Source organism: Antennarius striatus, chromosome 12 (assembly GCF_040054535.1).
Source record: "Antennarius striatus isolate MH-2024 chromosome 12, ASM4005453v1, whole genome shotgun sequence".
In the NCBI taxonomy this organism is placed as follows: Eukaryota; Metazoa; Chordata; class Actinopteri; order Lophiiformes; family Antennariidae; genus Antennarius; species Antennarius striatus.
Window position 1 is genome coordinate 16,285,718 of NC_090787.1, and position 27,327 is coordinate 16,313,044.

General features: G+C 39.5%; 1 protein-coding gene, 1 long non-coding RNA gene and 1 other non-coding gene across 3 annotated transcripts; 2 read left to right on the forward strand and 1 right to left on the reverse strand.

Annotated features, from left to right (window-relative positions):
* Nucleotides 1-13,020: 13,020 nt before the first annotated feature.
* On the forward strand, nt 13,021-16,641 carry LOC137605261 (uncharacterized). The gene is made up of 3 exons (XR_011037717.1): nt 13,021-13,570; nt 15,317-15,401; nt 15,483-16,641. It is a non-coding gene; the product is annotated as an uncharacterized lncRNA (long non-coding RNA).
* trnar-ucu (transfer RNA arginine (anticodon UCU)) lies at nt 14,522-14,613 on the forward strand. Its single transcript is given in 2 exon segments — nt 14,522-14,558; nt 14,578-14,613. It is a non-coding gene; the product is annotated as a tRNA-Arg (tRNA).
* Nucleotides 16,642-19,138: 2,497 nt separating the features above from the next.
* On the reverse strand, nt 19,139-26,576 carry cbsb (cystathionine beta-synthase b). The gene is made up of 14 exons (XM_068328418.1): nt 26,323-26,576; nt 25,763-25,869; nt 23,061-23,195; nt 22,878-22,957; nt 22,570-22,774; nt 21,662-21,753; nt 21,441-21,545; nt 21,266-21,350; nt 21,017-21,122; nt 20,678-20,755; nt 20,233-20,367; nt 19,948-20,056; nt 19,766-19,850; nt 19,139-19,320 (listed from the first exon to the last, which is right to left on the reverse strand). Exons 1-14 carry the CDS (start codon nt 26,574-26,576, stop codon nt 19,139-19,141), a joined length of 1,758 nt encoding a protein of 585 aa, XP_068184519.1.
* Between the last annotated feature and the right edge of the window lie 751 nt (nt 26,577-27,327).

Sequence of the window (27,327 nt, forward strand, 5' to 3'; positions counted from 1 at the left end):
ACCCGCCACAGCAGCTGAAGCGGTCGAAAATGAATGAATGAATAATTCACTATCATACATTAAAAAATAAAATTTCAGGACAAAGCTTTAGACAGCTGTTGGGATTCATTGGAGATTGAGTGACAAATACAGCAGATTTAAGTAGCACAATTACAATTTTGTGACTATTATCAATGACTGTGTGAAACACAGAATTTACATCAAAAACTAGTTCAAGGCGTGAATGAAGGTTGTGGAGCAGGAACTTCAAGTCTGCCTCTCACTCATCCATGCAAGAACCAGGCAGTTCCTCCTCCTAGACTCAGGTTTTACATTAACCCACATTCACCACCTTCTCCTTTATAACTGTGTTGTGGTTATCAGAGTGAAATAAACATTTAAAAAATCAGTTCGAATATAGTGGCTTCAGGTACTTATGCACTGTTCAAGGGCGGCCTGACTGTTAAAGAGTAGAGAATGTGATCTCTAAAATATGCATTTTAGTGATCACTAAAATATTCATTTTAGTGTGGCCAGCACAACTAGGTACTGAGTTCCTGTTGATATGAAACTCTTATCTTGCATTTATAAATCAGGAGAACGCTTGAAAAATTAATAATGAGTAAACGTGATTGATTGCATATTAACAAGGACACATTCATGTATATGGGATTAAGGTGAAATAACCCACAGTTAAGGTTAACCTGTGCTAGCGCATTTCACAGATGTATTGTTAAAGGTTTTTGAACATCAAATGAATTTTATGGGCCAGAGGTCATGATTACATAATACTAGTTAGTAGAATCAGTTCATGTTGGTCAGTTGTTGTTGTTGTTTTGTGGCATTTGTTCACAGAGAAAACACTGAAATCTTTGTCTTTAAAGTACAGTATTTGTGTTTGCATGTCAGACCTCGTGCAAGTGCAAGTCCAGAGTCAGAGCTGAAATTTGAATGAGATCCTACATTTATGATCCACTGATGGGACAAAGGAGAACATTTCATTAGTAGGATGACACTTCATAAGAACACTACTGAACACCAGAGGAAATCTTTCCCGCCTGTGGCCATCAAGTTATATAATGCCTCACTTTAACATGTAACGATGAGGGGGAATGAAGTGGAAGTTATTGTTACTGTGTTGTTTCTGTGTATATGTTTATATAGAATTGTATCTCTTTATTCTTTTATTTATTTCAAATATCCCTTGATCTTTTTAATTCTAATTTATCAACTCTTTTCTCACTTTTTTACTTATGTTCTACTGTGGAGTGACTGGAACAAAAAGCAATTTCCCCCCTGGGGATTAATAAAGGATTCTGATTCTGATTTAGAGTCAAAACCATTTGGTTGGATCTGTCTTATCATGCTCCGTGCTCACAGACAGAAAATTTAAAAATGGAAGCTTCAAAACACCTTGAAACATTAAGAGTGTTTTGAATTAATAACTATTTCTTTTCTTTTTTTCAAATTTCAACATGCATTAACATGTTTCATGCAGTCTTCTAGAGTGGACAGAAGATTAGATAAAGAGCAGAAGATGGTCTAAAAGGTATGACTGCAACAAATGAGAGAGAGACTCACAAGGTCAGTCACACGGGATCTGCTGAGGGAACTAATGTGTGGAAAAAGGTCCAAAATGATGTCTGGCCTAAAAAGGATTAAAGTTGATTAAAGCTCATGACAATTACACACATCTAGTGACACATGTGGTCACATGATCCACATTCACCAGCTCTTCCCCTTCTTCCTGTTGCCTGTTACCTGCTTCCATTCTTGCTAAGGTACCATTAGCTCGAACGTGAAGACCAACTTAAATTAAGTCAGTGAAATGTCTATTCTTCTTTTTTTATCATTATCAAAAAAAGAATTTTACAGTGCAAGATATTTATTTGTGGTCAAACACACCAAACTACAAATTTTTATATACAGTACACTCATGTATGCATGAGTTTTCTGAATCTAGCAACCTGCAAAAGAACTGATAAACAGATGCTGGGCTGGGGTGATTGTAGAGATGAATGAATGGGAAAGGTTGGGGCAGTTTGAGTGAATAAGAGAAAGAAAGGACTGAAAGTGAACATGTGGAATTAAGTCCACAGCCAGACCAGGTTCGCTGTCAGAGGCAGGAGTCAAACTGGCCCATTTTGAAAAAAAAAAAAAGGAAGCAGGAAGTCTTGAAGATCTCGAAACTCTAGGAGAGACAATCATCTGGTGCGAGTTTACATGAACAAAGATGAGTTTGGGGTTAATTTTGTTGAGGGGAACACATTTGTTAGAATGAAAATGAAAGCAGGACTAAGCATCAGGGAAGCCTTTGGTCTACCCACAACTACCAGTCATGTTGTTTTGAGGCCTGCTGGGCATTTGGCTGCTGACTTGGTTGAACTCTTGGCCAAACAAATCTGACCCACGGGACACTTGATCTCATTGATTGTGCTACAGACAGATTCATTTATTTCCTTTAGTGCTAATTCGTGGCAGCAGTAAAATAAATCCTCCCCTAATACTTGGGGAAAGCTGGTAGGAATGTGCTCCAGGATTCCTCCTTCTTGGACCATGGCAGAACTGGCAGAAGATCAAATACAGTGTTGATGAAAACCTTGGTGCAGAAGGGTTCAGCTGAGCGAGCGGTCTCGCTGTCCATCTCCTGTCCATTCAGCCTGCTGATGGATCTCCAGTGATTGGTTTGGACAAAGTCCTCAACCCCCCAGTCCTCGTCTTCTCTTGGACCAGGTCCAGCTCCTCTTATCTGGCTTTGATGTAATGGTGCTGGTTGGACCGATGCCTGTATCGTCTCAGACATCTGTCACAGATCTCATCAAGATCCTTGGTACCACAGGCTGGTATTTCCAAGCTATTAAATTTGCCAGGTAATCAGTTTGTTGACAGCTGCTAGATATTCCTGAAGTTACGAAAATTAAACGTTTTTTGGTGCGCCTTATAGTATGGAAAATACTGTACTTGCTTTTAATACATCTGTACTGTATCAGACCTCTCAGTAGTGAGGCAAATGATAATGGCTATTACTGTTTAGAGCCCCATGTCTGCTCCCCACCTCAACTTGCTGTCCATGCCACTGCAAAATGGGTGAACTCATTTTATCTTCTGACTGGGATTTTTCCTATGAATCTGGCTCAATAGTAATAATTTGGAGTTTTGAAGCAAAGACAATGAACGACTTTTGTGTTGTACTTCAAGGCAGCATTAGTAGAAACCCCAGGTGCAGGCGTGGTGCAGTTCGGCAATTTAAAAAAAAAGGTCAACTTACAGGAAAGCAGTGATCATCAGTAGAATGAGGAAATCGAAACTCAAGAGCAAGTTCAACAGGTTCAATCACCTTCAATCGGAATCAAAATTAAAAAATGCATTATCAAGGGAAATTCCAAGACACAACATGAGCTGAAGGTGATCATGTAGAATAACGCAGACTAACTACACAGTGTGACGAAACAGTGACCAACGAGAGGCACAAGGACAAGGGAACAAATAGAGGCAGGTGGAAACAAACAAACAGTCACAGCGGAGAAAATGGACACAGAAAAAGAAAATAGAGAAGTAACAATGAATGATCATCAATCAAGGAATGTAGACACAAACAGCGAAAGAGAATGAATGTTCAGAGACCATAGACTAAAACAAAGACTGGGGGACCCTAATGGATAAAACATCTAATTAAAAAAAAAGAAAATGCAGGAAATGTGTTTCTTTGTTCATAAATTGACATTTTGCATTTTGTTGATAAATGGGCACTCCTGTATGAAGGATGAGGTTCACATGAACAGTTGTTTACGTTTCTGTCAAGCTACCCTTTGGACGGGGTTATTTAGCGTGTCCTTTACCCCGACACACCCACAGATGGAATTAGAAACAAAAAACTCAACAGTCGACTGTTGGCTGGCATCAGGTGTGTGAATGAGGGACCTGTGGAATCGAACATCAAGGTCACTCGTGTATTTCCACAGAAGTTGTGTAACTTTGAATGTGTCTTCATAATGGGATTGAGTCAGCTGGTAATAACATTAGTGTCAACTAGTGCGGAGTGACTGTCCATCAAAGTCATGCCTCGGACATTAAAATAAACTAAATCCTAAAAAGTCAAAACACCATTTATTTAATTTCCTTTTATCTGGCACCACAAGCATGACTATAATTTTTCATGTTGGACTAACACATTTATGTTCAGCAGCTCCATTGTTCTTCCAGCATGGCCACACCGCCTAGGAATGTGATTTGGAGGCTCATACATCAACAAAACCCTGGTATTACACTGCAGCGGAGAAAGATTAAAGGGAAGCACACATAATATTCTCTCTCTGTCTCTGTCTCTGTCTCGCGCACACACACACACACACACACGAACACACACACACACACACACACAGCTCACAGTCAGCTCACAGTCAGCTGTGAGGGCTATGACGCACATTGGGCTCTGTTAATATTGTACAGCAGGCTTTGGCGTCTGCGTGAGCATTCCATTACAGGCATTACATTCCAGCGCTCTCTTATACCCACTTCACTAAGTAGTATTCAATGAGACTTCAACCCTGTGACGAAAACGCAAATTTAAATACTTTATTACTCAGCATTTGCTGTGCTCATTGCTGATGGTTAGTTTCTGTCTTTGCTTGATCTGGAGATCTGTTAAATACAACCTCACCAAAGGAGCGTGTCGGGTTACCCTGTCAGCACATAATATAGGTGGAGGTTAGACAGGAATCTATGGTCGGTCTGCTTGTCCTCAAAATATTAAACTTCTGATGTGATTTAAAGAGGCCCTACGTCTAATGACCCGGTTGTGTCATTTTCTTATTTTTTACTTTTTTTAATTTAGATTTGGGTATTTGTACACTATTTTTAAATTCATTTTTTAAAAGTTTTTAAAATTTGCTGAATGAAAAATGGGGCGGCACGGTGGTGCAGTGGGTAGCGCTGTCGCCGCACAGCAACGTGGATCCGGGTTCGAGTCCCTTTTCTGTGCGGAGTTTGCATGTTCTCCACGTGTCTGCGTGAGTTCTCTCCGGGTTCTCCGACTTCCTCTCACCTCCAAAAACATGCACTTCAGGGTAATTAGCCGTTCCAAATTGCCTGTAGGTATGAGTGTGTGTGCGTGTTTGTCTGTCTTTGTGTAGCCCCGCGGTGCTTTGGCGTCGTGCAGGGGAGTTTCCCCCACCTCACGCCCTCAGTCAGCTGGGATAGGCTCTACTTCAGCGGATGAAGTAGTTGACAATGAATGAATGAATGAATGAGACATTCAATTATAAAGTATCACAGTAATCAAAGTATCGACAAGTATCAGTAACATACCTTACCAATTTGTTTGCAGGATCTTCTAATTGAAAACAGTAAAAAAAATTATCTTCTCCAAATTTCATTCATACATCCTTTTTGTGCGTAACTCATGGTGAGACTTGAATGTTAAATCTAAAGCAACTTGGACTTCTTTTTACGATTTAAAGTTTCAACCAAAGCACATCTTTTCAGACCCTTCACACTTGTTGATTAAATTTTAAAGGATTACGTTGATCTGAATAAGAATTTACACCGATATCCTTCATGGTAATGCTGTAGAAAAATACCCTAGGACACCACAAAACCGCAAATGCCATCAAAATTAATTTAGTGGTTTATTACATAAATCATTTAAGACAATGACTCCTATGTCTATGTATTACTTTGACCAATGTGAGAAACATGGACCCAGGCTGTCATGATGATATACACATTTAAGTCAAAGCACCACTATGTGTATAAGTTTGACCCACAGCTTCAAGAAGTTCTTGGTTGTTAGACTGTCGTACAACTTCATGTCATCCAAGCAGCTTTTTGTGCTGTCAAAGAATTATGGGGTGCTTTTGGGATTGATTGCAACAAACTTTTCAAAATACCAATGTTGGGACAATGGAATGCATTGAAATGGCAGTCCACCTTTTAGCTTGTGGTTTAACAGATTAATATTCAGACAAACACACACAAGGACATCTATTACTGAAAACAATTCCCCCAAAATTCACTCTTCACTCCAGATTTCAGTAAAAATCCAATTATGTGTATCCCCAATCATCCCACTATTGTAAGCTTTAACAATAACTTAGATATTGGGGTACATATTAGCCCCTTATTCATTATGTAATGTTTTAAACACTCCTCTATTCATTGCTTTTACACTTATACAGGCAATATCTCTACATTACACAGTCACGTTGCTGAGTCGCACCACATGGTTGTATCATGACACAGGAGTGTCAGATGTTGTGTCTGTGTGGAAGGACTTGAAGTCAGATGGTGGATGCGTCATTGAGCCTGACTGCAGGGCCTCTGGCTCTTCTTACACTTGACTTGTGACACCAGAGATAGCGCCGCTTACTCTGTTGCTACGTGACCGCATTTTGCCGTATCACGAGTATTACGGGTATCACCATATCTCCTTCCATCCCTTCCTACTTCCGGCATCTCAAACGGGAGGCTGTGTGATGTCACTATTGTCACTGATATGACTTCAAGCAGAAAGACTTTCTTTCTTTTTCTTAGAAAGTGCCTTAGAACAGATTGGTGTGCAGCTACGGAAGGAGCAGCATGAAATCGACATTCATAGTTCCCGGAAAATGAACTCAACTTGATAGCACTCATTCTGTGGCTCAACAAAGAGAATAGTTCAAAGAGAATGGCCCCAACAAGTGTTGGATGACATGCCTGTAATTTGTATCAGACATTTATAGTTCCCTCAGGATGAATCCTAACTTACAGCATTTTCCACACTATAAGGCGCACCTTCAATGAATGACCTGTTGTAAAACGTTTCCCTTATATAAGGCGCACTGGATTATAAGACATATCTAATTATAAGGTGTGTCTGATTATAAGGCACACCTTCAATGAATGGCCTATTTTAAAATTGTTTTTATATATAAGGCAGAAAATTAAAGGCTTCCAGGTGCGCCTTATAGTGCAGAAAATACTATACTTTTCTGTAGCACCACCTTCACCATGAAACCATGTATCCAGCTAAACATCAGCAGTGATAGCATTGCAAGCATGTCAGCATTGCTAACAAAGCCTTAAGCATAGCAATGGACCGCTGCAGGTATGTGTGGGTAAAATATCGCTGTTTGTATTAGATAAATAACAAAGTGTCCACTCACACACGTGCATGTTGAAATCATGAATTGCTGCATTTGTTTGTGTGAGGACACATGAAATCATCAGCCTGCATTGACGTCAACTAATCCTTCTGCACAATGCAGCCACCAGTCTGCAAGGTGTTTACAATTCAGCCATTCATTCAGATTGCAGAGGTGTGTGTGCGTGTGCGTGTGTGTGCATGCGTGGGAGAGTTTTTTTAAGTGGGTCATGTGTGTTTGCGCAAGCAGACGGAAGGCAGGGACAGGGTTTGAGTTCGAGCGCAAGAGTTAGTCGGGCGGATTGTTTTCAACCAGAAGCAATATGTTGTTCCAGCCAAGAAGTCATGAGACTTTTTTGAATTTGTCAAGGTAATTAGATTTGCTCCTCTTTTTTCCTCCTTTCACTCTTCTTTTCATTCCCATTCGTCCGCTTGCCTTCGTGGTGTGGGTCACATACTCAGATCCTTTCCGTTCTGTTTATCTATCACGTAGCAAATCCTCTACTTGGCTTTTGTCTCCGTTAATTTATGAGACAATCCACACGTCCAAGCTGCTCCCTTACATCAGTTATTTCCTGTCTCTCTTCCACAAAGCTATTGCGTGACCTGAGGTCAAATGACAGGAACAAGCACTCTGTTGAAAGGAAGTGAGCGTACATCCTGTTGACGTCATGATCTTGGGTTCACTTCACTTGAGGGGGAAAAAAATGACAATATTACCAATAAATACCTGTTTAGAACAAGCAAGGCCCCTAACAAAGAAGACAAGAAAGGCAGAGAATTAGTCAGGAAATCATTCAGTGTTTTCATCAAAGTTTTCTCCCCAACTTCAACTGAAAACCATCGACCCACTAAGGTGCAGGGCTCATCATAATAAAGCAAGTCTAGCAGCCGCTCCCCAGGGGAATGGAGGGGAAAATCCCTTTCAGTTCATGACAGCATGAAGCCATTGACGCAAGAGATGAAAAAAACATATGGAAGGACGGGGGACTGCAAAAATGGAAAAGCTCCGGAGTCACAATAAAGTACATCTTTCCCATCTGGAACAAACACGTACACAAAAAGCTTTTCACATTAAATGAAAAGACATGTGAACACCTGCATTCTCACCATAGTCGTCTCACTTTTGTTTCTCAGTAATTTCAAGTTTGCCTCTTTATGTGGGCAGAATGTTGTGTTTAATATCTGATAGCAGCTGTGTGAGCAGAAACGCACGCAGCAGGATGATCCCAGTCTCAATATACCCTCTGTAGGAATTCCTGTGTCCGAGCTCACGTTACACGTCTGTTTAAAAAAAAAAAAAAGAAAGGCTGTTCCAGTTTCATAAGCCTCAGGTTTGCAAGGTCACTGAGAGAAAATAGTGACGTGTGACCCTGATTTCAAAAAAGTTTGATCAGCCTGTGGACCATGAATAATTTAGATATTGTCAGGATATTTCACCTGATCTGCTTTAAGATAATATATGTAATCTCTCTTAATAACATAACGTTTGAAATTGGGAGTGTTGCAGCAAAAACAGGTGAGTGAACAGAGAGTTGTTGAAAGGCTCAGTCAGGGTGAGGTTCACCACTAAAGGATTTTACCACAGCATCTTTGGAACATTTGACAAAAAACATTTTGGTAAACAGGATTATTTTCCAAATTATTGTTGTTTTGATTTCCATTTTCTACACCCAACCTTTTAGGAATTGGTGTGTACAAAAATAGCATAAATAAAGTCAGTAAGTAGCAGCTTGAGCTCCTCGCAGCTAGCCCTAACCCTTACCTCACAGGGTAACAGATTCATCTTAATTCTACTGCAGCGCCAGTTGTTTATGAAGAACGCAAAAAGTTTGTTTGGATAAATTTCCAATAAATAGACTTTTATTAAAGTTATTTATAATTTAAAAATCTAACTTTTTATTGAATTTATATAGGGTGGGGTAGAGGTGAGAGTAGGGCAGGATGAAATCTTCCACAAGACAAACACAAAAACAGCTCTACATACATTCATGTTTCATGTTTATTTTTTTATTTGTTTGTTTGTTTGTTTGTTTGTTTGATTGATTGATTGTTTGTTTGTTTATTTATTTATTTATTTATTTATTTATTTATTTAATTGTTAATAAATTTATTTATTTCATTATGCTGTCTGCCATTTTTTGGTACCATCTGTAAAAAGTAAACGGTGACTCATCTTCAAGATTAGACACATACTCTTGCCCACAAACAGCTGAGAAGTATTTACGATCCTCCAGAGGAAAACATTTGTTTCCCTACTGGCTACCAGCTCATATTTATCAGTTTGAGCACCATGAATCTCTTCACATGAACCCACAGGAGAACTGCGTTAGAAGAAACAAGTATTTTCACATGAGAGCTAGAAAGAGGTCACTTGTGACTGAGGCCCCGTCCACACGATGACGGATTTTTTAAAAACGCGACTTTTCTGTTGCGTTTACGCCTTCCGTCCGGAACGAAAATGCAACTTTTCGAAAACGCTGGCCGAGGTGGATTTTTTTTAAAAACGCTGGGTCTGCGTTGTCGTGTGGACGGCGTATCCCCGGGACTTTTTAAAAACGCTAACGTCTTGCGTGCGACGAAAACCGCTGTGACGTCATATTTATGCGTGTTGTTACAACAAAACACGGAGGATTCCTATTGGATAAAATTCGACTCAATACTGCCACCACATGGTTTGGCATGCTTATAGCCGTCTTCGAAAACGCACTGGTGCGTTTACATGTGGACGGAGATTTTTTTTAAAATGCTGTCGTGTGGACGCGAATCGTTATTGATGCGTTTTTAAAAAGTTGCGTTTTTAAAAAAATCCGTCATCATGTGGACGGGGCCCAACTAAGATGCTTGTAACATCAATAACTAAAGCGCTTGATGTCCTGTTTCCTATTGAATTTCTTTTCTGACGCCGGGATTTATTTTTCTTTTCACAAAAAATCCTCCCAAATACAATTATCTTACAGAATCAATACACAAATTTACTTTTATGTAGTCTGTATTTCCAAATCCAAGTATTTATTCCATTTGTTCATTTTGCAGTGAAAACAGTGAGGGCCTCAGATTTCGTTATTCATGCAGGTCAGATTTTAAATTCATTTTCTTCTGCAGGACGGAGGCTCTCAGAAGAAGTGCTCTGCTCTGCTATGGCAGGTGGCCCTCGCATGTCATAAAGTATTGAAGAGCTGAAGCGGCTGCCCTGAACTCTGGATTTTGCAACAGAAAAGCCCAGTTGTCCCCTGAGAGACACCGCCACAACCTGGAGAGCAGCGTCTGCCTGGACAAGCTGACAAGGCACCACAGTCTGACTCATAGGAGCTCCACACTCCATCCAATGCACCATCTCGGCCTATCTGTGCAAATTAGCGTCAAACTCTTCTCAGGGGCACAAACGGGTTTTAATATGCATGGGTCCGTGTGCCAGTAATACGGTGCACTTGTGGTTTCTGCCCCAGTAATCTGTTAAATCATCAGCGCACAAAAATGTCTTAAATTTATCATGCCCACATTTCATTTTCACATTTCCGATTCCAGTCTGTCTGGCATGCGCTTAGAGAATGTGACGGTAGAGATTGATGTGCTTGGCCATCAATCTCATTTTGTGAACGCTGGCTGAGTCCAGAGCAGAACAGGACAGTCCTTGTGTTGTCTAAAGTGACCAAACACATTACAACAGCAGGGATGGAAAAAAAATTCCTCAAGAATCTCAGTCATCGTCCATGTGAGTGTTACACCGCAGGAACTGTCTTGGGGTCATTTATGACCAAGCAGTTATGCAAAACTTGCATACTGATAAGCAGATTTCTTTACATGCTTTGGTGGGTTACATTATTTTATTTTTCTACAATCATAGAAAAACAAGAGAAATCTGAGAAAACCATCCTTTTTGTTGTTCAGCCACAATCCTTTAAATGGATGTACAGGGTGGACAGGATCTTTAGCTGTGGCATAAAACTGGAAACTCTAACTGTAATTTTCATTTGAGGTGAAAATCAGTGCATTTCCTTGAATTAAAATTATTTTGCACCTTCCGGTTATCAGGACAAGCTAGAACTGTTCTTTGGTTATTATTTAAATGCAGTCTTTCTGCACTCTGACATGATTAACTGACACCTTTTCAAGATTTGTGGACTCTGTTGCATTTATTTTGACATTTGCTTGTATATTTTGTCAAAAGTCTAAATGTTAAAATGCTAATCATTGCCTTTCTATCTGTATATTTTCCTTTCTATTTGTATATTCTTGGTGGGTTATTTATTACTCTTTCTATTCGGTGTTGGTACTACTTTCTATGTGCTGGTGGTTTCTGTGTGTTTTTGTTAGAAAAACAACTTAAATCACATTTAGTATTATATTTGTCAACTATATCCATCTCTTGGATGTATTAGATTCACCCATACTTTTTATTCATGTAGTTGGAACCAAGATTAAAAATACAAGAAGTGACTCAATCAATCCCAGAATAGTTTTCCAACAAACTGCTCCTTCCTATGTACCAAAACAAATACGGTCAGATTTTTGTATTTCTTATAATATCCATTTTGGATGTATTTGGAAGGACAGAATCATTAAACTCTGGACACAGACAAAATACTGAAAGGTCTACAGTTGTTGTGTTTATGGTGGTTTTTATCAAGTATTATAAAAAGCATTTCAAACTTTGTTTTTTAGGGTTCACATAAGAAAATGACCTCATGCAACCTGCAAGGTTCAAAATAGTAAAACCAAAATTCTTGCCCCCCTCTTCTTTTTTTGTTAAATGTTAAAATGTTAAATGTTTTTCAGTTCTTCTTTTTCATATGCTCAAATATTTCACCAGATTATTTTGTGGACCAAAAAAAAAGAAAAAAAAAGATGAGCATCCAGTAACGTAAACATAATGAAAAGAAATGCAAAAACCTGTGTCGTAAAGTAAATTATAACTTAATAGAATATACTTTGTGAGTAGAAGCAAACAAACCAGCACAGGTACAAGCATCTTAAGGCTCCTGACACCAAAGTAAGACTATGTGGGGACAAAACGGATGTTCATATGGTCAGAGCTCAGTTCAGTGAGATTCAGGCTAACAATGAATATACTGTATTTCACTGAGCTACCAGACTGGAGGAGAACGGTTGATGTCTCACATGAAATCTAATTCCAGCAGGATGTCCTGACTGACCCGATGTGAAGGGTGTGAAAGACACGATGTATAAGATATAATTTGAGGTCTTAGTGTCCAAAGGAACAGCCTCCCTAACTGAACTTTGGCTTGAGCTGCATTTTTTACTCAGAGAAAAAAAAAATCTAATTGCATTTAGAAACGTAAACACAATGAGAGACTTACTGAAAGTTTTCCAGACGGCTAAACAACCACTAGTGGGAGAGAAGTGGCTCCAAACTGGATCTCTCCTTAAGGTTACTGTAAGAAAACAAGAGAACCAGTAAACTTGCGTCTGTTCTGAAGTGTGTGTTATCTCTCCTTGTGTCCCGTTGCTTTATTTCCATTTTCTTTATTACACCAAGCTTCCAAAGGCAATAACAATAAAGATGTCCGTTCTAAAAACACTTTTTGGACAACCGCCACAGATGTAAACTGTATCCCCGTGTTGCCTCTGATAAAGAGCAGAGGTTGGTCCCCCCCCCCCACCATCACCATCACCACCACCACCCCTCACTCCCCAGGAGGCCTGTGTTTGACGCAAGACAGAAATCAGAGCAAACACCCACTTTACCCTCTTCTTTCTACACTTTTGCCTCTGATTCAGTCACATACTACACAGCTTCAATATATATTCACCCCCACCCCCACCCACCCCCCACCACCACCACAGAGACTTTTTCCTGCCACTGACAACAATTTCTTGAGTGTCATTTACATTTGTTCCCACTGCAGGACAAAATCTATGTGTTAACTCCTGGTGAGGACATGAATCAAAGAGGAGACGAGAGCTGGCAGGGTAGGTGTCTCTGTCTCTCTCTCTCTGTTCATTAGATGACAAGCTTGTTATTTTGCCTGAGGAATGATGCAAATGTCCACAATTAAAGCCAGGACATGCTCTTCCTCTGTGCTAACTCTTTCCCCCAATTCACAGTCACATGAATAACGTGTGATTCCTCACAATGTTCTCCATTGTCCCGTGTTCCTGTCGGCTAAAGAGGCATTTCCTCTCGCAAATCAAGCCCATCTCCTGAACTCCCTTTTTTTTTTTTTTTTTTTTTTTTTTCCAAGAACGACCTGAATGTTCTCCAGGTAAAAGTTTGATTTGAAATCAACATTGCTCTAGGATATGTCTGACCTTAAACAAGGGAAATTACAGAGTGCAAACTCATAAAGAGCTGGATTTCACATGCGTACTTGTAGTAAAACAAAGGAAATTGAGGAGCGACAGTGAGTTAAGACTGAAGCTGATACTTTATAGAGCCTGTGGTAGCTGTGGTCAGAGAGGACCTTAGTTAAGAGAAGACGAGAGGCCAGAGCGTGGGTCAGAGAAAAGGTGAGGCTGTAGAATATCCTCTTCATATCCACTTCATTCATTACCCATACCTCTACCTCTGCTTTTGCTTTTTCACCATGCCAACCCCCCAACTTTAATATTTTACGACATAAATTATATGTCCAAATTTATTCCATTTCATTTCCACATTTTATCTTAGTACTTGTAGACATGGGCGGTCAGTCCGAAGTCAAAATTCTAAGAATTAGGTCAGAATAACATCAGGGAATAATATCAGAGTCCTGAGAATAAAATCGAAATGTGGACTTTTTTTAAACTCTCTCTTTCTCTCGTTCTTCTACTACAAATTATAAATTAATCCAGAGATCTAACTGAGTGTTTCAAGCATCAAGACTTTGTCTTAAAATGTTTTTCTTACACTTGCTTAGAATAGTTTGTGTTTTAACCACAAACTTTAATTAAATAATGTTATCATATTGTCCATAATATGAATTAACTGCCTCCTTCTGAATAAATATTTTGGTAATGTTATGATGTTCATGTGAAAGGAGGGGGCAGTCATTTAGTTGGTTTAGTTAAGATTTATTTTATTTGCTTCTTTCCAAACATTTCAAGTTTTCTTGTTGTCGAGCGCATATTGGGTTATTGTTCAGGAATAAAAAGGGAAAATAATTAACATTTCATAGAAGCATCGATTAACCACAAAAGCTGCAGTGTGAGATTTGGAGAAAGACATTTCATGCTTACATAAATGTTCCTGACAAGTGGAAGAGCTGAAAATCAGTTCTCTCTCTGTCCTTCTTATTGAACGGCCACACAATGAATGTAGCCAGCAGACCTGCACGTCGTATATCTGCTGGCTACAGGGCGGGGTACACCCTGGTGAGACGCCAGCTCATGGCGGGGACACATGAAAGATGAACAAGCACTAATGCACACCTACAGACACGATCAGTTTTGTTCACCACTGATAATATTTGTGACAGGGATGGCTCTGTGGCGCAATGGATAGCGCATTGGACTTCTAGTCAATTCAGAGAGATGAGATTCAAAGGTTGTGGGTTCGAGTCCCACCAGAGTCAGTTTTTGAAAACCTTAATTATTGTACATATATTAGAGGAGGCAGCAGCTCAGTCCACTAAGTCTTGGGCTGTGGAATGGAAGTCGCTGGTTTGAGACCTGTGTCGAGCAAAAATTTCAGTGTCAGTTCACCTCCTGAGCACTGATGAGGCGCTCTTGAGCAAGGCACCGACCCCTTCATGAGTTGCTCATTGGAGGCGCACCACGAAGGAGCTGCCCGCCGTCTAACTCCCCCTTATCTGCATGCCCACAAGCCCCTTGTGTGTGTGTGTGTGTGTGTGTGTGTGAGAGAGAGAAACGAGCCCATACACACACTATATATATGCATTTAACTAATAATCTTTGTGTGTAGAGTGGACTAATTATTTATCTATGAGGATCAATGCAGGTAACAGATTTTTTTTTTTTTTTAATTTAAATCCACCAATACTGCCTGTTTTTAGAGGTGGGGGGAACCCCAGAGAACCCTCACAAACACAGGGGGAACATACAAACTCTGCACAGAAGGGAATCAAACCACGAATCTTGTTGCTGTGAGACAACAGCGCTACCCTCTGCACCACCGCACCTCCCTGAAGGAGTCTTCTTAATTTCCCTGAGGGACTCTTCCCTAAAGAAAATTAAAGTTCTATTTCTCCATCAAACACATTTCTTAATGTTAACACTGAGGATTGTTTTTGCTCTGAAGCTTTGAACTCTTTTCAGGATTTTACTCCCTCCTTTTCAAGTTATTTCATGCAGTTCCAGGAAACCCTACAGAACAGAACCCAGCTTATTGTTCTGAACTTAGGTAATAAAGATCACTGGACACACCCTGGTCTTCATTCTGAAGTATTTAACGGTAATGTTTTAATAGAAGTATTGATTTCAGGGAGGATTGGCAGTGACGATGAAACCATTTGGAGCTCTGACGCAAGTGAAACTTTGTGGATGGGGGTCGTGAGCGTTGATGCCGTGACCCAGTGACTCCACTCGGGTGAGTTAGATGATGGCAGCGAGGCAGTGTGATGGGATGGGATGTGCCAGCAGGACTGTTGCTGACACTGGCAGCGGTACTGAGGAACAAGAGGCCCGCGTCCAGCCCAGTGACGAGCATCTCTGTCACCACAAGCAGCCCAGCTCTGGCTGAGAGGACGATCAGACTCAGTTGGAAGCACTGAGACAAGGACATGTCATTCACACCACTATGTGTGTGTGTGTGTATTCTATTGTTACTTCCCCTCTAATACATTAACACTAAAACTCAACAGGACACAAACTGTATTCCATAAACAAGATGCCTGGTCACTGATATATTATTTTATGGAGGGATAAATCTATATCCTAATTCTGTGAAACTTCACATATTTACAGTTGGACTGAGCTACTGGTCTAAAGTTATAACTTAAAAGGTGAGAGCTTTAAACATTCTATTTTTAAAAAACAAAACCTGATTCCAGATACGACTGGATTGTCTCAAAGATATGCTTGAGTCCATCTTTGAACATTTCATACAAATCTGTCATTTGATCATTGTGTGATCCTGATTTTAAAAAAGCCTGATAATGAAGCCAATCAATTATCCTCCCGGACAAATGTAGTAAACTAGATCAGTGCGAATAGCGATAGTATAGTTTTTTTTGTTTTCACATTTTAACACAAAAAATAATCTCTGATGGGATTTCAAGAAGGTGGTTTGAGCGCTTATACAGATGTAAATGTTCACTGGAGGACAAAGAGAATAAATGACCTGTTTGAGGTGAAAATGCTGCGACATTAGAGCGATGGAGCTTCTAAGAGCAGATCTTTAAGAACCCATTCTGCATCGGATGTGACGAGCAGGTGTTCCACAGGTCATGTGACTTTATGATCTGTCGGGCAATTCAGAGATCATTATATTAATTGGGATTCATCCTCCAGGGACCATGAATATCATGTTTGCTGTCATCACCTTTGTGGAAAATATTGACTCAAACACAGCACTTTTATGTAATTTTGAAAGCTTTGAGCATTTTGACATCAGGAAGTGATTAAATCTATGGTCTGAAATGTTTATTGAGTGGCATAAAACTTTCTCTCCTTCATCTGTGTATGAGAGGACTCAGACGCAAAAATAAACATCTAGTTTGCAGTTATACGCCACGAGTAAGGAAAGCATTGAAAGTCAGGGAGGGAACCGGATGGGCATCATACTTAAAGTTCAAAATAACTCAGTTTTTCAATCAAGGTGTTTATTCTCAAATAGTTTCACGTCATTCTCATTGCGTCAAGAGCATGATGAGCGTAGTTACAACCAATCAGATCCAATCAACGGCCAACTGGGAAAAATACCATTAACCGTTTAAGTTTCTGGCAAGTTAACGTAGGTAGAGAAATTCACCAGACATTCATCCACCTCAGGAGACTAGAGTACCACACTGAAAGGTAAAAACTGTCTTAGTTTAACCCCTGAATATCTGATGTTCCAATAGATTCCATGGGTTTACTATATAAGTCAATATACCTTAGTATAACCTAACATCTTACCTCCTCAGACATTAAAACCTACATAAATGAAACAACTGTGAAAGGAAAAAAAAAATTAGCTAAATTACATGTAAAATGTAATTATATATACACATCCTGGAGCTGAGTATTGCTTCCCCTCAAAAAAAGCAAGACAAACCTATGGTAATAAAAAGTGGAGTTTTAGATTGAGTATACTATACTGTACCATATGCCGAGGAGTAAATAAATTGAAACCAAGACTGCTGCAATTCATGTAGATATCAAGTCACAAAACAGCATTCATGTGACTTGGTGACAAGAGTTTGACTTGAATATGTCGTCACTTGATTTGGAGACCGAGGGAGGGTGACGGAGTGGGACGACACAGCCAGAAGACAGGAAGGACACACAAGACCGCACTGTGGTGCAGGCAGTGAATGACAGGACACGTTTGAACGACACAAGAAACAAATCAGTGATGAACCCGTTGCTCTGTCTGCAATGACAGCATGTCAGGGTAAACCCAAGAGAGGTCGCCGGGTCATGGTGTAATCCCAGTGTTGAGTCTCTCCTGACTTTCAGTATCAGATGACAGGACAGCTTGTGATCTAGTTAGTAGCTGGGTATGGGACTCCTTGACCCTTTGAGGGGTCCTGCTCCATAATGAAGTTTCCGTTTCTATAAGATCAGTTTCACCTTCATGTGACATTGGAGCTGGCCGTCACTTCAAATATGTTAATTTTTTTTCTTAATGCTGGTGAGGTAATTCAATATTTGTAAACTGGACTCAAGCCAAATTAAGTTACATCTTTATTCATTAAAATGTTTGAGTCTCCTGTTTAACCTCAACCTATAACCTGTCCACAGGTTGCAGATTTGATTTGTCGCCATCCACTCAAATATTGAATGAAAACATTAAATGAAAACATTAGAAGTCTTTAAATGAACGGATACATCTGAACAAAACAAGACCCCCCACGTTCCATTGCAACCTGTATTTTAATGACTGAAATCACAGTGGCGATACAGTAATTGGTGAAAACTATGCAGTGTGTTAGTGCTGCCCCCTTCTGGTACAATCAAACATGACATGTAGCCGATAAATACTGTACAGGATATACAGTATAAATGAATAGCAAGGTGAGTAGAATTTTTAAAAAGTGTTTTAAGACTTAAAGTAAATCTGCTTTGGGTGATTTGCATCTGAAAACATCTGTACTTCAAATTTTTTCAAATCTTTAAACAATTAAGACTTGGGTGAAATGTCATTAAATTTAGAAAAGCAAGTGATATTCTCATAATAATCACACAAGTCCCTTCAAATAAAGTGGTGTCAAAAAATAGTGGAGCAGATTAAAAGATCTAATACTAAAAATGTAATGTTCATTTGCAAAAAGGCAGACCAAAACAAGTGAGGTACTGAGTGAGGAAAACAAAATCAACCAAAGAACTAATCAACAAAAGTAAAGAACTACCCATATTTCTATGATCACAAGACCTACGTGTTAAATGTGATGGTAAACAAAGATTATCCAATACCCTCAATATAAAACAGGTTTTTAAAAAAATAATGGAAACATCATGCTTGAACATATCTTTAGAAGGAGGGTTGTATATCAGCCTTTAAGATATCCCATTAAAAATCTAAAAACTATCGGAATACATTTTAACTTTCTATACTTCAGCCCGAGCTCATTTCTTCAAGTCAAATCTTTAAAAAACAGGTTAATAATTCATAGCTTCTTTTTTTATATGTTTCAAAGACCGTTACATAAATGGTAATAACAGAAATCTGTTCCAGTGACAGAATGGCTCACTTTTTTTCCCCCATTAAATTGTGAGGTATGATGAATCTTCAAATATATTTAAAAATGATTTAAGAATGTTCTGAATTAAAACTAGACAAGGACCATTCCTTATTTAGAATGGCCTTCAAAAACAGGAGAAACAATCCAGACCAGTGGTTCTACAACATCATCCTCTGGGGGGCCCCCATGCCCACCCAGCAAGAGCCATTAGACCCCAAAACAGGGGCACCATCTGGTCAGACTGAACCAGTGCTCATGTACTGCCTCTAGCTACACTGGTGGTTTCATCATGGTCTGTTAAAGACATTGGAGACAGCAACTGTTCAGATGACAACCAATCCTGATCCTTGGAGGTGGTGATGAAGCTGAGGATGTCCGTCGCCGTGACGATGCCCATCAGCCTCAGCCTCCGGCCGGCTGACCCATCAGCTTCATCTACAGGGATAAAAAACGTCAGCTTAGAACTTAATTAAGCAATTTTTTAAAAGCAAAAATAAAGTTCTTCCTCTTCCAGCTCCTTAAATTTTAGAGTTACATTTATGACTGAAGGTGATAATCATTCGGGTTTTACACTTTTGGTCAAACAAATAAATCCTCTTGACGGGCAAACGTGCATTTTTCAGTAATTTCTGACTAAACAGTGAATTTCTCCTAGAAACAATCGGCCTGTGAATCCATTTTGTTAGTTGACGGTTAATGGTTGAAGAAGGCAGTAGTTTAGTCACATTCACAGCCTGAGTAGATCATACTGACCCCCACATATTAACAGCTGGGGTCTGTATTACATGGACTCCATCTCCCTCATTTCCGACCAATTCCAAACTAATGGGGAAAAAAACTCACAAAAAAAAAAAAAATGCTATCAAGTTTAGAATCTTACGTTGGATGTCTTCTTGCACCACCAGGGCAAAGGGGTCTTTATCGAGAATGTGGGACAGCGTCCCCAAGCCGTCTGTCAGGTGCACCTGAGAGCAGGTCGAGTGTCAACGGACATGAATATAAATATAATGACTTTAAATGTAATGCACAGAGTCCATCGTTTTCAGGCTTGGACTGACTGACCTGTTGGAAGGATTTGCAGAGCACCTTGATGATGGAATCAGAGAGTTCGACCTCCTTAGCCCACATGGAGGACAGGATAACGCTCACCATCACCACACCCAGGATCACACTAGTGGATCAGCAGGTAGAGGGGAAAACAATTGCATTACAACTTTGGTACCTTAAGAAAAGTCTTGAGAATTCTAAACATAAGATGCTTCTTTTGTCCACTTCATCTAATCTGCATGATGCTTTTGCATCCGTTCCATACTGATGTACCAACATCGCTCCTGTGTGAACACAAACCCTGACTCGTCCACAACGGGGGCCTGGTCGAACGCCTTCTCCTTCAGGATCTTAACGGCCTTCTGGCAGGTCGTGCTTGGTAACAGAGTGAAGGGGGCAGACAAGTGCAGATGCTCGACGGTTATGTTCCACCACCTTTAAGAGACAGATCAGTATTTCAAACCAGTCTTGGATTTTTACATGTTCTAACTGTCAGCGTTAGTGTTCATCCGTCCGTCCATCATATCTTCACAACTGTTGGCAGATAGATGAAACAAAAAGCACATTCCTCGGGCAGCAAAGGGGATGAAAATGAGATGACCTTGAGAAAACTAGGTCAAGGTCAAATTTGTACACATCTCAGAAACCCGAAACAATCACAAAACATTTTCAGGAAGCCAGAGGAACAAAAATGTGATGTCGCAGTCTCATACTGCCTAGTTATAATCGTGGTTGACTTTCCTACCAGGGCTTGATGTCGTTTGGCGCTCCCTGGATTAGGAAACCCTTCTTACACATCCACATATCACTCAGGAACTTTGACCTATGCGAGAAAAAAAAAATACAAGGACTCAGATTACAAAAGAAATTGGATAATCGTTTGGGATCACGTTTTCAACATCCTAAAGATGTAACTAGGCTAAACCCATAATTCTGTTTCCAAGATAATCTGTTTTAGAAGGCCAACCGCATCCCGCAAAATGTAAGAGATAAGTGATTACACTGAGACCCTGCTACATTTGACAGCACAATATCAATGATGAGATCTGGACAAAAAAAAAAGCAATGAAAGTTTGTATCTTGCATGTAGTTGCGGACGGAGTCGGGTAGGATGACCACACAACGCTGTCCTTCCTCCAGCTGCTGAGCCATCTTCACCGCTGCGGCCATGGCTGAGCCACAGCTGCCGCCTGCAGAGAGGCTTTCATTAGTGAGAAAAGGGTGTTGATATCTTAATTCTAACAAGGCTTCAAAAGGTTAACATTTATACTGAATATTGAACTAAGGCATGCACGTATGATTTACAGAAACCTAGACAGATGTTTTCACGTACCGCACAGAAGGCCCTCCTCCCTGATCAGCTTCCTGGACATGGTGAATGCCTCCAAATCAGTCGATCTATACCACATGTCAACGAGCTGCACGCATTTTGAAAAGGAGAGGAGGTATTTTAACCTATACCACAGCTCCTCTGAATTCCATGTTCAAATATAAACAAGGAAACTCACAGAAGTGTCTAACACTGTGGGGATAAATTCAAATCCTATGCCCTCCACCTCTGTACAGCCCATCGTTTTATTCAGTTTGGGGTCTTCAGGTTCCACAGCAACAATCTGGAGACAACGGAGACAAACCTCTGTATTTTATTTAAAATAAAATAAAGAACATACTGTTCTCATTCTGACATTCGCATTCAGAGAACTTTCTGATCATTACACAATCTTCTTGCCTTGATATTTGGGCATTTCTCCTTCAACTTGCGAGCAACACCGCTGAGAGTCCCACCAGTCCCAATGCCAGCCACAAACATGTCCAGTTTACCTGGGAGGAAAAGCACATTCACCCTCAGGTCAACTTTATTTTAAATTTTCTAATATACGTTGGGCTTGGAGGACAAACCTCACTGAGAACTAATCAATGTTAGCTGCTAAGCTAAGGAAATGGTTATACAACATGTGGTCATGTTAGCATTTAGCTCAAAGTACAGGTTTGTCTCACCGCCGTCCCACAGGTGCTCATATGAACGACACATTTATAGTATTATAGTATTACATTTAGAGTTAAACCGTCACATTAAAGGACATTTTTAAACCTTATCAGGATAGGTGTTACCAACGCAAACCAATACTAATACAATTTGGTGATGTATATCATACATCGCGGACACTTAATGAATCATTAGCCTTTAAGGTTTTAAAACATACAGAAAATATTTTTAAGTCGAGTAAAATAAAAAAACGTAATTTTTACTTCTATGTTTTTGGGTTTTTTTACCGACATAATCGAGAACGACGCAACTCAAAACGACCCAAGCCTGTACGTGGAATTAATTATTGTTCAGATGTGATCACATCTGGCTGTTCTCTTCCGTCTCCTAGTATGTACCACTGTCAAGTGCAGCCACCAGACAACTAGAGTGGGATCATGGGAGTTTTGTGTCTTCATTGTGTTAAAATTTTATGTACATGTTTCTTCTTCCTCCCTCAGCATCAAATGGAACAGTTAGATTAATAATGAACATTTTCAGAAACATAGGACAATAAGCATGTTTCTTAAATGGTATTCTTAAATTTGATGTAACACCGTTAGAATTTGTCCTAAAATATCTCTCAAAAGGAAAACAAAGGCTTCCCAAACCATCACATTGCTCCAGTATCTCCTCTGCCGTGGTGTCATAGTGAGCCAAAGGGTTGCTGGCATTAAGGTACTGGTTGAGGATGTGAGTGTTGTGCATCTCATTCTTGAGTTGCCAAGCCATGCCTATGTGAGATTCCGGGGAATCGAACGTTGCAGCTGTGGGTGTGCGCACTATTTCTGCCCCAAGAGCTTTCAACACATCCACCTGGAACCAAACAGGTAGGTCAAAATTCAACATTCCAAGCAGTCCATCATAAACTAAAGGTGTGTGTGTATGTGTGTGTGTGTGTGTGTGTGGACATCAATACCTTCTCCAAGCTCATTTTCTCAGGAATGGTGATGATACAGCGGTAGCCTTTCACTGCAGCTGCCAAAGCAAGGCCAATACCTGCAGGAAGTACGTTTAAGGTAATTAACTTGTATTTTTTATTTAGCATAACATCTGATCTGCACAGTAATCCATTTATAATGAAGTTTTTCCATTATGCTACCTGTGTTTCCAGAGGTGGCTTCAATGATTGTGTCTCCTGGTTTGAGGATGCCCGCTCTCTCAGCGTCTTCAATCATCCGCAGGCCAATCCTGTCCTTCACACTACCCCCTGGATTGAGAAACTCGCATTTGCCCACTAAGATAAATAGATATACATTCATGAGATTAAAAAAACCCACGTCTTCTCAAACTTTTACATTATACATAAACATTTCAAAACAATTGTGTTTAAATAGCATCAATGTGAAAGAATTACATGTGCACATTCAGATGGTAATGGAAGACATTCATTTCTAAATGCATACACAATATAGAGTAGGGCTTTACACTGTGCACGTTAATGTCAATTTTTATGCATATTTTTCAACTCAAAATTGTGTAAACCCTGAATGCCTTGTGGATTTAAGCATAAAATCCTCACTTCTGGCAAAATGGGCCAAAAATGATCGTTGCTTTTTATTTTTATTCATTTAGTTGAATTTCAGCACTCTAGAAGCTGCCCAATAATTTTGCACGGACAGATATTCTCCCAAGAAAGCCAAGACCTAACGTTTACGGTCTTAAATATTTAGGTTTGAGGTTTTACATTTTCAATTGTCATTGTCATAGTTCAATAATACAATTCATCCTAAAAATACAACCTCCCTAATAGTTAGCACCAAGGCAAATCAATCCTTTATTGTCAGGTAGAAACAGTGAACGTTTCTTTTTCGTGTTGGACGGAAATTTAAAAAAAAAAAAAAATTTCAAATATAAAATGCTGCTTATCTTTACAGTTTGGGGAACTTTTACTGCATGCAATGCAATTTATAAATGTCACTACACTCAGTTTCAATGATCCTGTTGGTGGGTATTCTCAAAGAACCAGTTGGCTCTCAAGTCGGCTAAGTTGGTTCGAAGACCAGAAACACACCGAGCACAAGAGCTGAAGTCAGAACACGTCATCACAATATTATTAATCATTATCTGCAGTGAATGGAGAGGAAATACTTTTCGTGAAGTCAGTTCTTGGACTGATACCACCAGTAATATCTACTTGATAATGTCATCGTTTTTATTACACTGATCACATGTTCGGTTCTCCTTTGAATTCATGTTGATTTACTTGCAATGTTTCCTTTTTCTTCGGTTCTTTTTAAAAGCTGGTTAAATTCCATATTTGCGTTACTTTACATGACTGCACTGTGAGATGATCATGTGAAGCTTTTCTTTATGAGCAGAAAAGATGACTGTCAGCGTCGTAACAACATGTTGGACCCGGGAGATGTTTTACCTGTGGCTGTATTTGAAAGAGAATTTGAAAATATTGGGTAGCTTCTCCCTTTCAGATGCTAATATGACATGCTAATAGGATCAGTTATAAAATACTGTCGTATTCAGAGCACTGCTCTGAGAAGCCTATCCTCCAAGACAAACAAGGCCTCTGTTGTGGACGCTGACAAAGACGACTCCATTTACAAAGCACTACATGTGAACAGAAAGGATATGACTAATATAAAGCAACGTTTCTCAACCTTTCTTCAGTCATGACATTTAAAAAGTTTGAACAGTCTCCAGTCTAGAAAGTTATTAAAGGCAAACACTGAATCCCTCTGGGTGGATGAACCATACTGCACCGTTGTCAGAGGCATGGCTCCTCTGCTTCATGAGAGTTCCTCTCCAAAACAAATTAAAATTACAGATGGATTGTCTGAGGCTTAAACTGATCAACAGGTTTCCTTCTCTCTTACTGTCAGAACAAAGGGATACTGGTGCAAGTGCAAGGCGGTAAAACTGAAGAAATACTAATGTAAATTGTAGGGTTTTTTTTAAAATTCTTTATTCCTTATTATTCCTTATTGCTTCTCTTCCACCTTTTAATGCACCAACACCACATCAAATTCCTCATGCGATAAACTTTACTGTACCAGGCAATAAACAATTTTCTGATTCTGATACTCCACTACAATTTTAGGAAAAGTTAATATCTCAACACCGTGTTTCATTTGTGACTCTGCTTTGCTCCATTTGCTGAAAAACAAAGAGTCCCTCATAAGGTCACAAGCTATACGATACCTTAATGTCTCCTTTCTAGATGGCACTTTTTTTTTTTTTAATAGAGGAAGTCAGAATGGACACAGCTTTAGAATGGACAGACCTTCCACTTGCGTGTGTCAATTTAAGTTTCTTCTGCTTGTCTCAAATATGTTAATTATTGTTTGAGTATGACTTATATGAATAACATTATAATAATAATAATAATAGGGTGGCACGGTGATGCAGTGGGTAGCGCTGTCGCCGCACTATTTAACACTTCTGTCCCATATCCAGTTGCACATAGAGGTATAACAAGTTGTCTAATAAATTTATATTTTTATTACATTTCCATTTATTTTTTATCCTATTTTCAAAAAAAAATCATCTCCCATAAACTGAAGGCTGTGATCCAGATTTCTGAAACTACACAGAATTATTTTAAAAATGAGCAAAATCACAATGTTGACATCTTGCAATCTAAAATGAAGGCAAAGTCGGAGTTAATTTGCATCACTGTAGTTAATGCTTCTATACAATATAAAAGGCTTAAAGGGAGGGACCGAGTTCTCCCATAACTCATTTAATTAGAATGAAGACAAAAGCTGCTGACAAATGCAAGTTTCATAAGGTTTTCATAACATGCTGTTATGTTACCTTTGCAATGACGATATTAAAGTTTCTACTCACAAATCTCACACTTGAGTCCAAACTCCTTCGGGATCTTGTTCAAACGAACCATTGGAGTGTTTCCAATATCCCAGAGGATGTTGGGGAGGATGCCAGGGCATTTGATGCTATGAGAACAAAACAAAAAAAAATCCCATCATCATTTGTCATATATGGTGACCTCAGTCCAACAGCTGATGGAAATGTACTCAAGTGTTTTCAGGTGAATAGTGAGCAAAGCCTTTCACTGGTCAGTGTGCTGCACTACAGTTTAACACCGGGAACAGGCGGGGCTATCAAATAAGACCATTATCTTTTTTCATAGACTGATTTAGAGAATTAAGATGGGAAAATGAATTAATGGTTTTATTTAAAACTTGATTTTACTTTAAGTCTTGACACTTTTTGGGCGTCTCCTGGTCCCAGGAGCTGTAGGGAATCTTTAACCTTTCATGTTTGTTTTTCATCTTGTTCAAGTTTGATATCCTGAACTTTATATGCAGTCTTAGCGTGTCTGGTCCAGGACGTAATTCTCATCTAACTGACAATAACTCGAAGTGTTTTTCCTTTAGTCGACTTACCGCTCTGGGTGTCTGTGAGGTGACTCTGAAATGGATGAACCCAGCTTCCAGGTACATCTGCTGGGCAGATCAGGACGAATCCAGTTCTTCTCAGGTGTCACTTTTTTCTTCAGCTCACCCTCACCGTTTTCCCGTTTCTCACCCTGAGATTTGCCAGTCTTCTGCTCTTTATTTGCATCCATTTGACCCTGAGCTTCATGTGGGCAAACAGTGGGATCAATTTCTAAAATCGTACTGTCAGGAGACGAAGGCATGGTTCACCTGCAGGGGGATGCAAAATGTCTCACAATTACATTTACACAAGACAAGCCCTTCAGCTTGGAATGAACACAGTCCGACTTGAAACAGTTAAATATGACGTCTGTTACACGTTTTAGGGTTGTTTGTCTTTAACAGGAACCATAGTCATGACTCATTTTTGTGAATAGTAATACATTGTTTTGAAAAGAAATTGAAGCAGCAGAAAAATAAGGCGTAAGAGTTGAAGCTGCATTAAATGATGCAATTATTTGGGCCACTAAGAATTTACAACCACAACACAGCTGAGCTAACAAAGCCTGCATGGAAAATTTGTGAAAATCTGAATGTTAGGTAAAAGCTAATGCGCATCTTCTAAAAAACAAAGCATGTCAGAAAGTATTGTTTTATAACAGCGATAACCAATTAGTTTCACAACAGTTCATTTTTCATGATTTCAAATTGGATACTTAGTGCTTTTCCTCACAGCTGACCAGTTGGTCTATAATTTAGGATTGACTTCATCTCGTTTGGATGACATGTCAGCGTTGTCATTCAAAAGTGATGCAAAGTTTGTGATTTTTAGATTGGAAAAACATTCATATTACAGGTTTCAAGAATTACAATACAGTCATTTGAAGTGTGACTGAGAGACAATCAAGTTCACCTCTTGAGACTCTAGTTCACAGCAGATATTAAATACTTTTAAAGCACTGTCATCCTCTAGTACTAAACGTGCAAGTTTAATTGAATCTTTTTCCCTTTTAC

What these genes read in the sequence shown, in the direction of transcription:
- cbsb (XM_068328418.1), bottom strand. Translation starts at nt 26,576, where the DNA reads ATGCCTTCGTCTCCTGACAGTACGATTTTAGAAATTGATCCCACTGTT. An exon ending in AGAAATGCCCAAATATCAAG is followed by an intron (nt 21,546 to 21,661) that starts GCAAGAAGATTG and finishes CGTTGTCTCCAG; the next exon opens with ATTGTTGCTGTGGAACCTGA. An exon ending in CCACAGTGTTAGACACTTCT is followed by an intron (nt 21,351 to 21,440) that starts GTGAGTTTCCTT and finishes AAATGCGTGCAG; the next exon opens with CTCGTTGACATGTGGTATAG.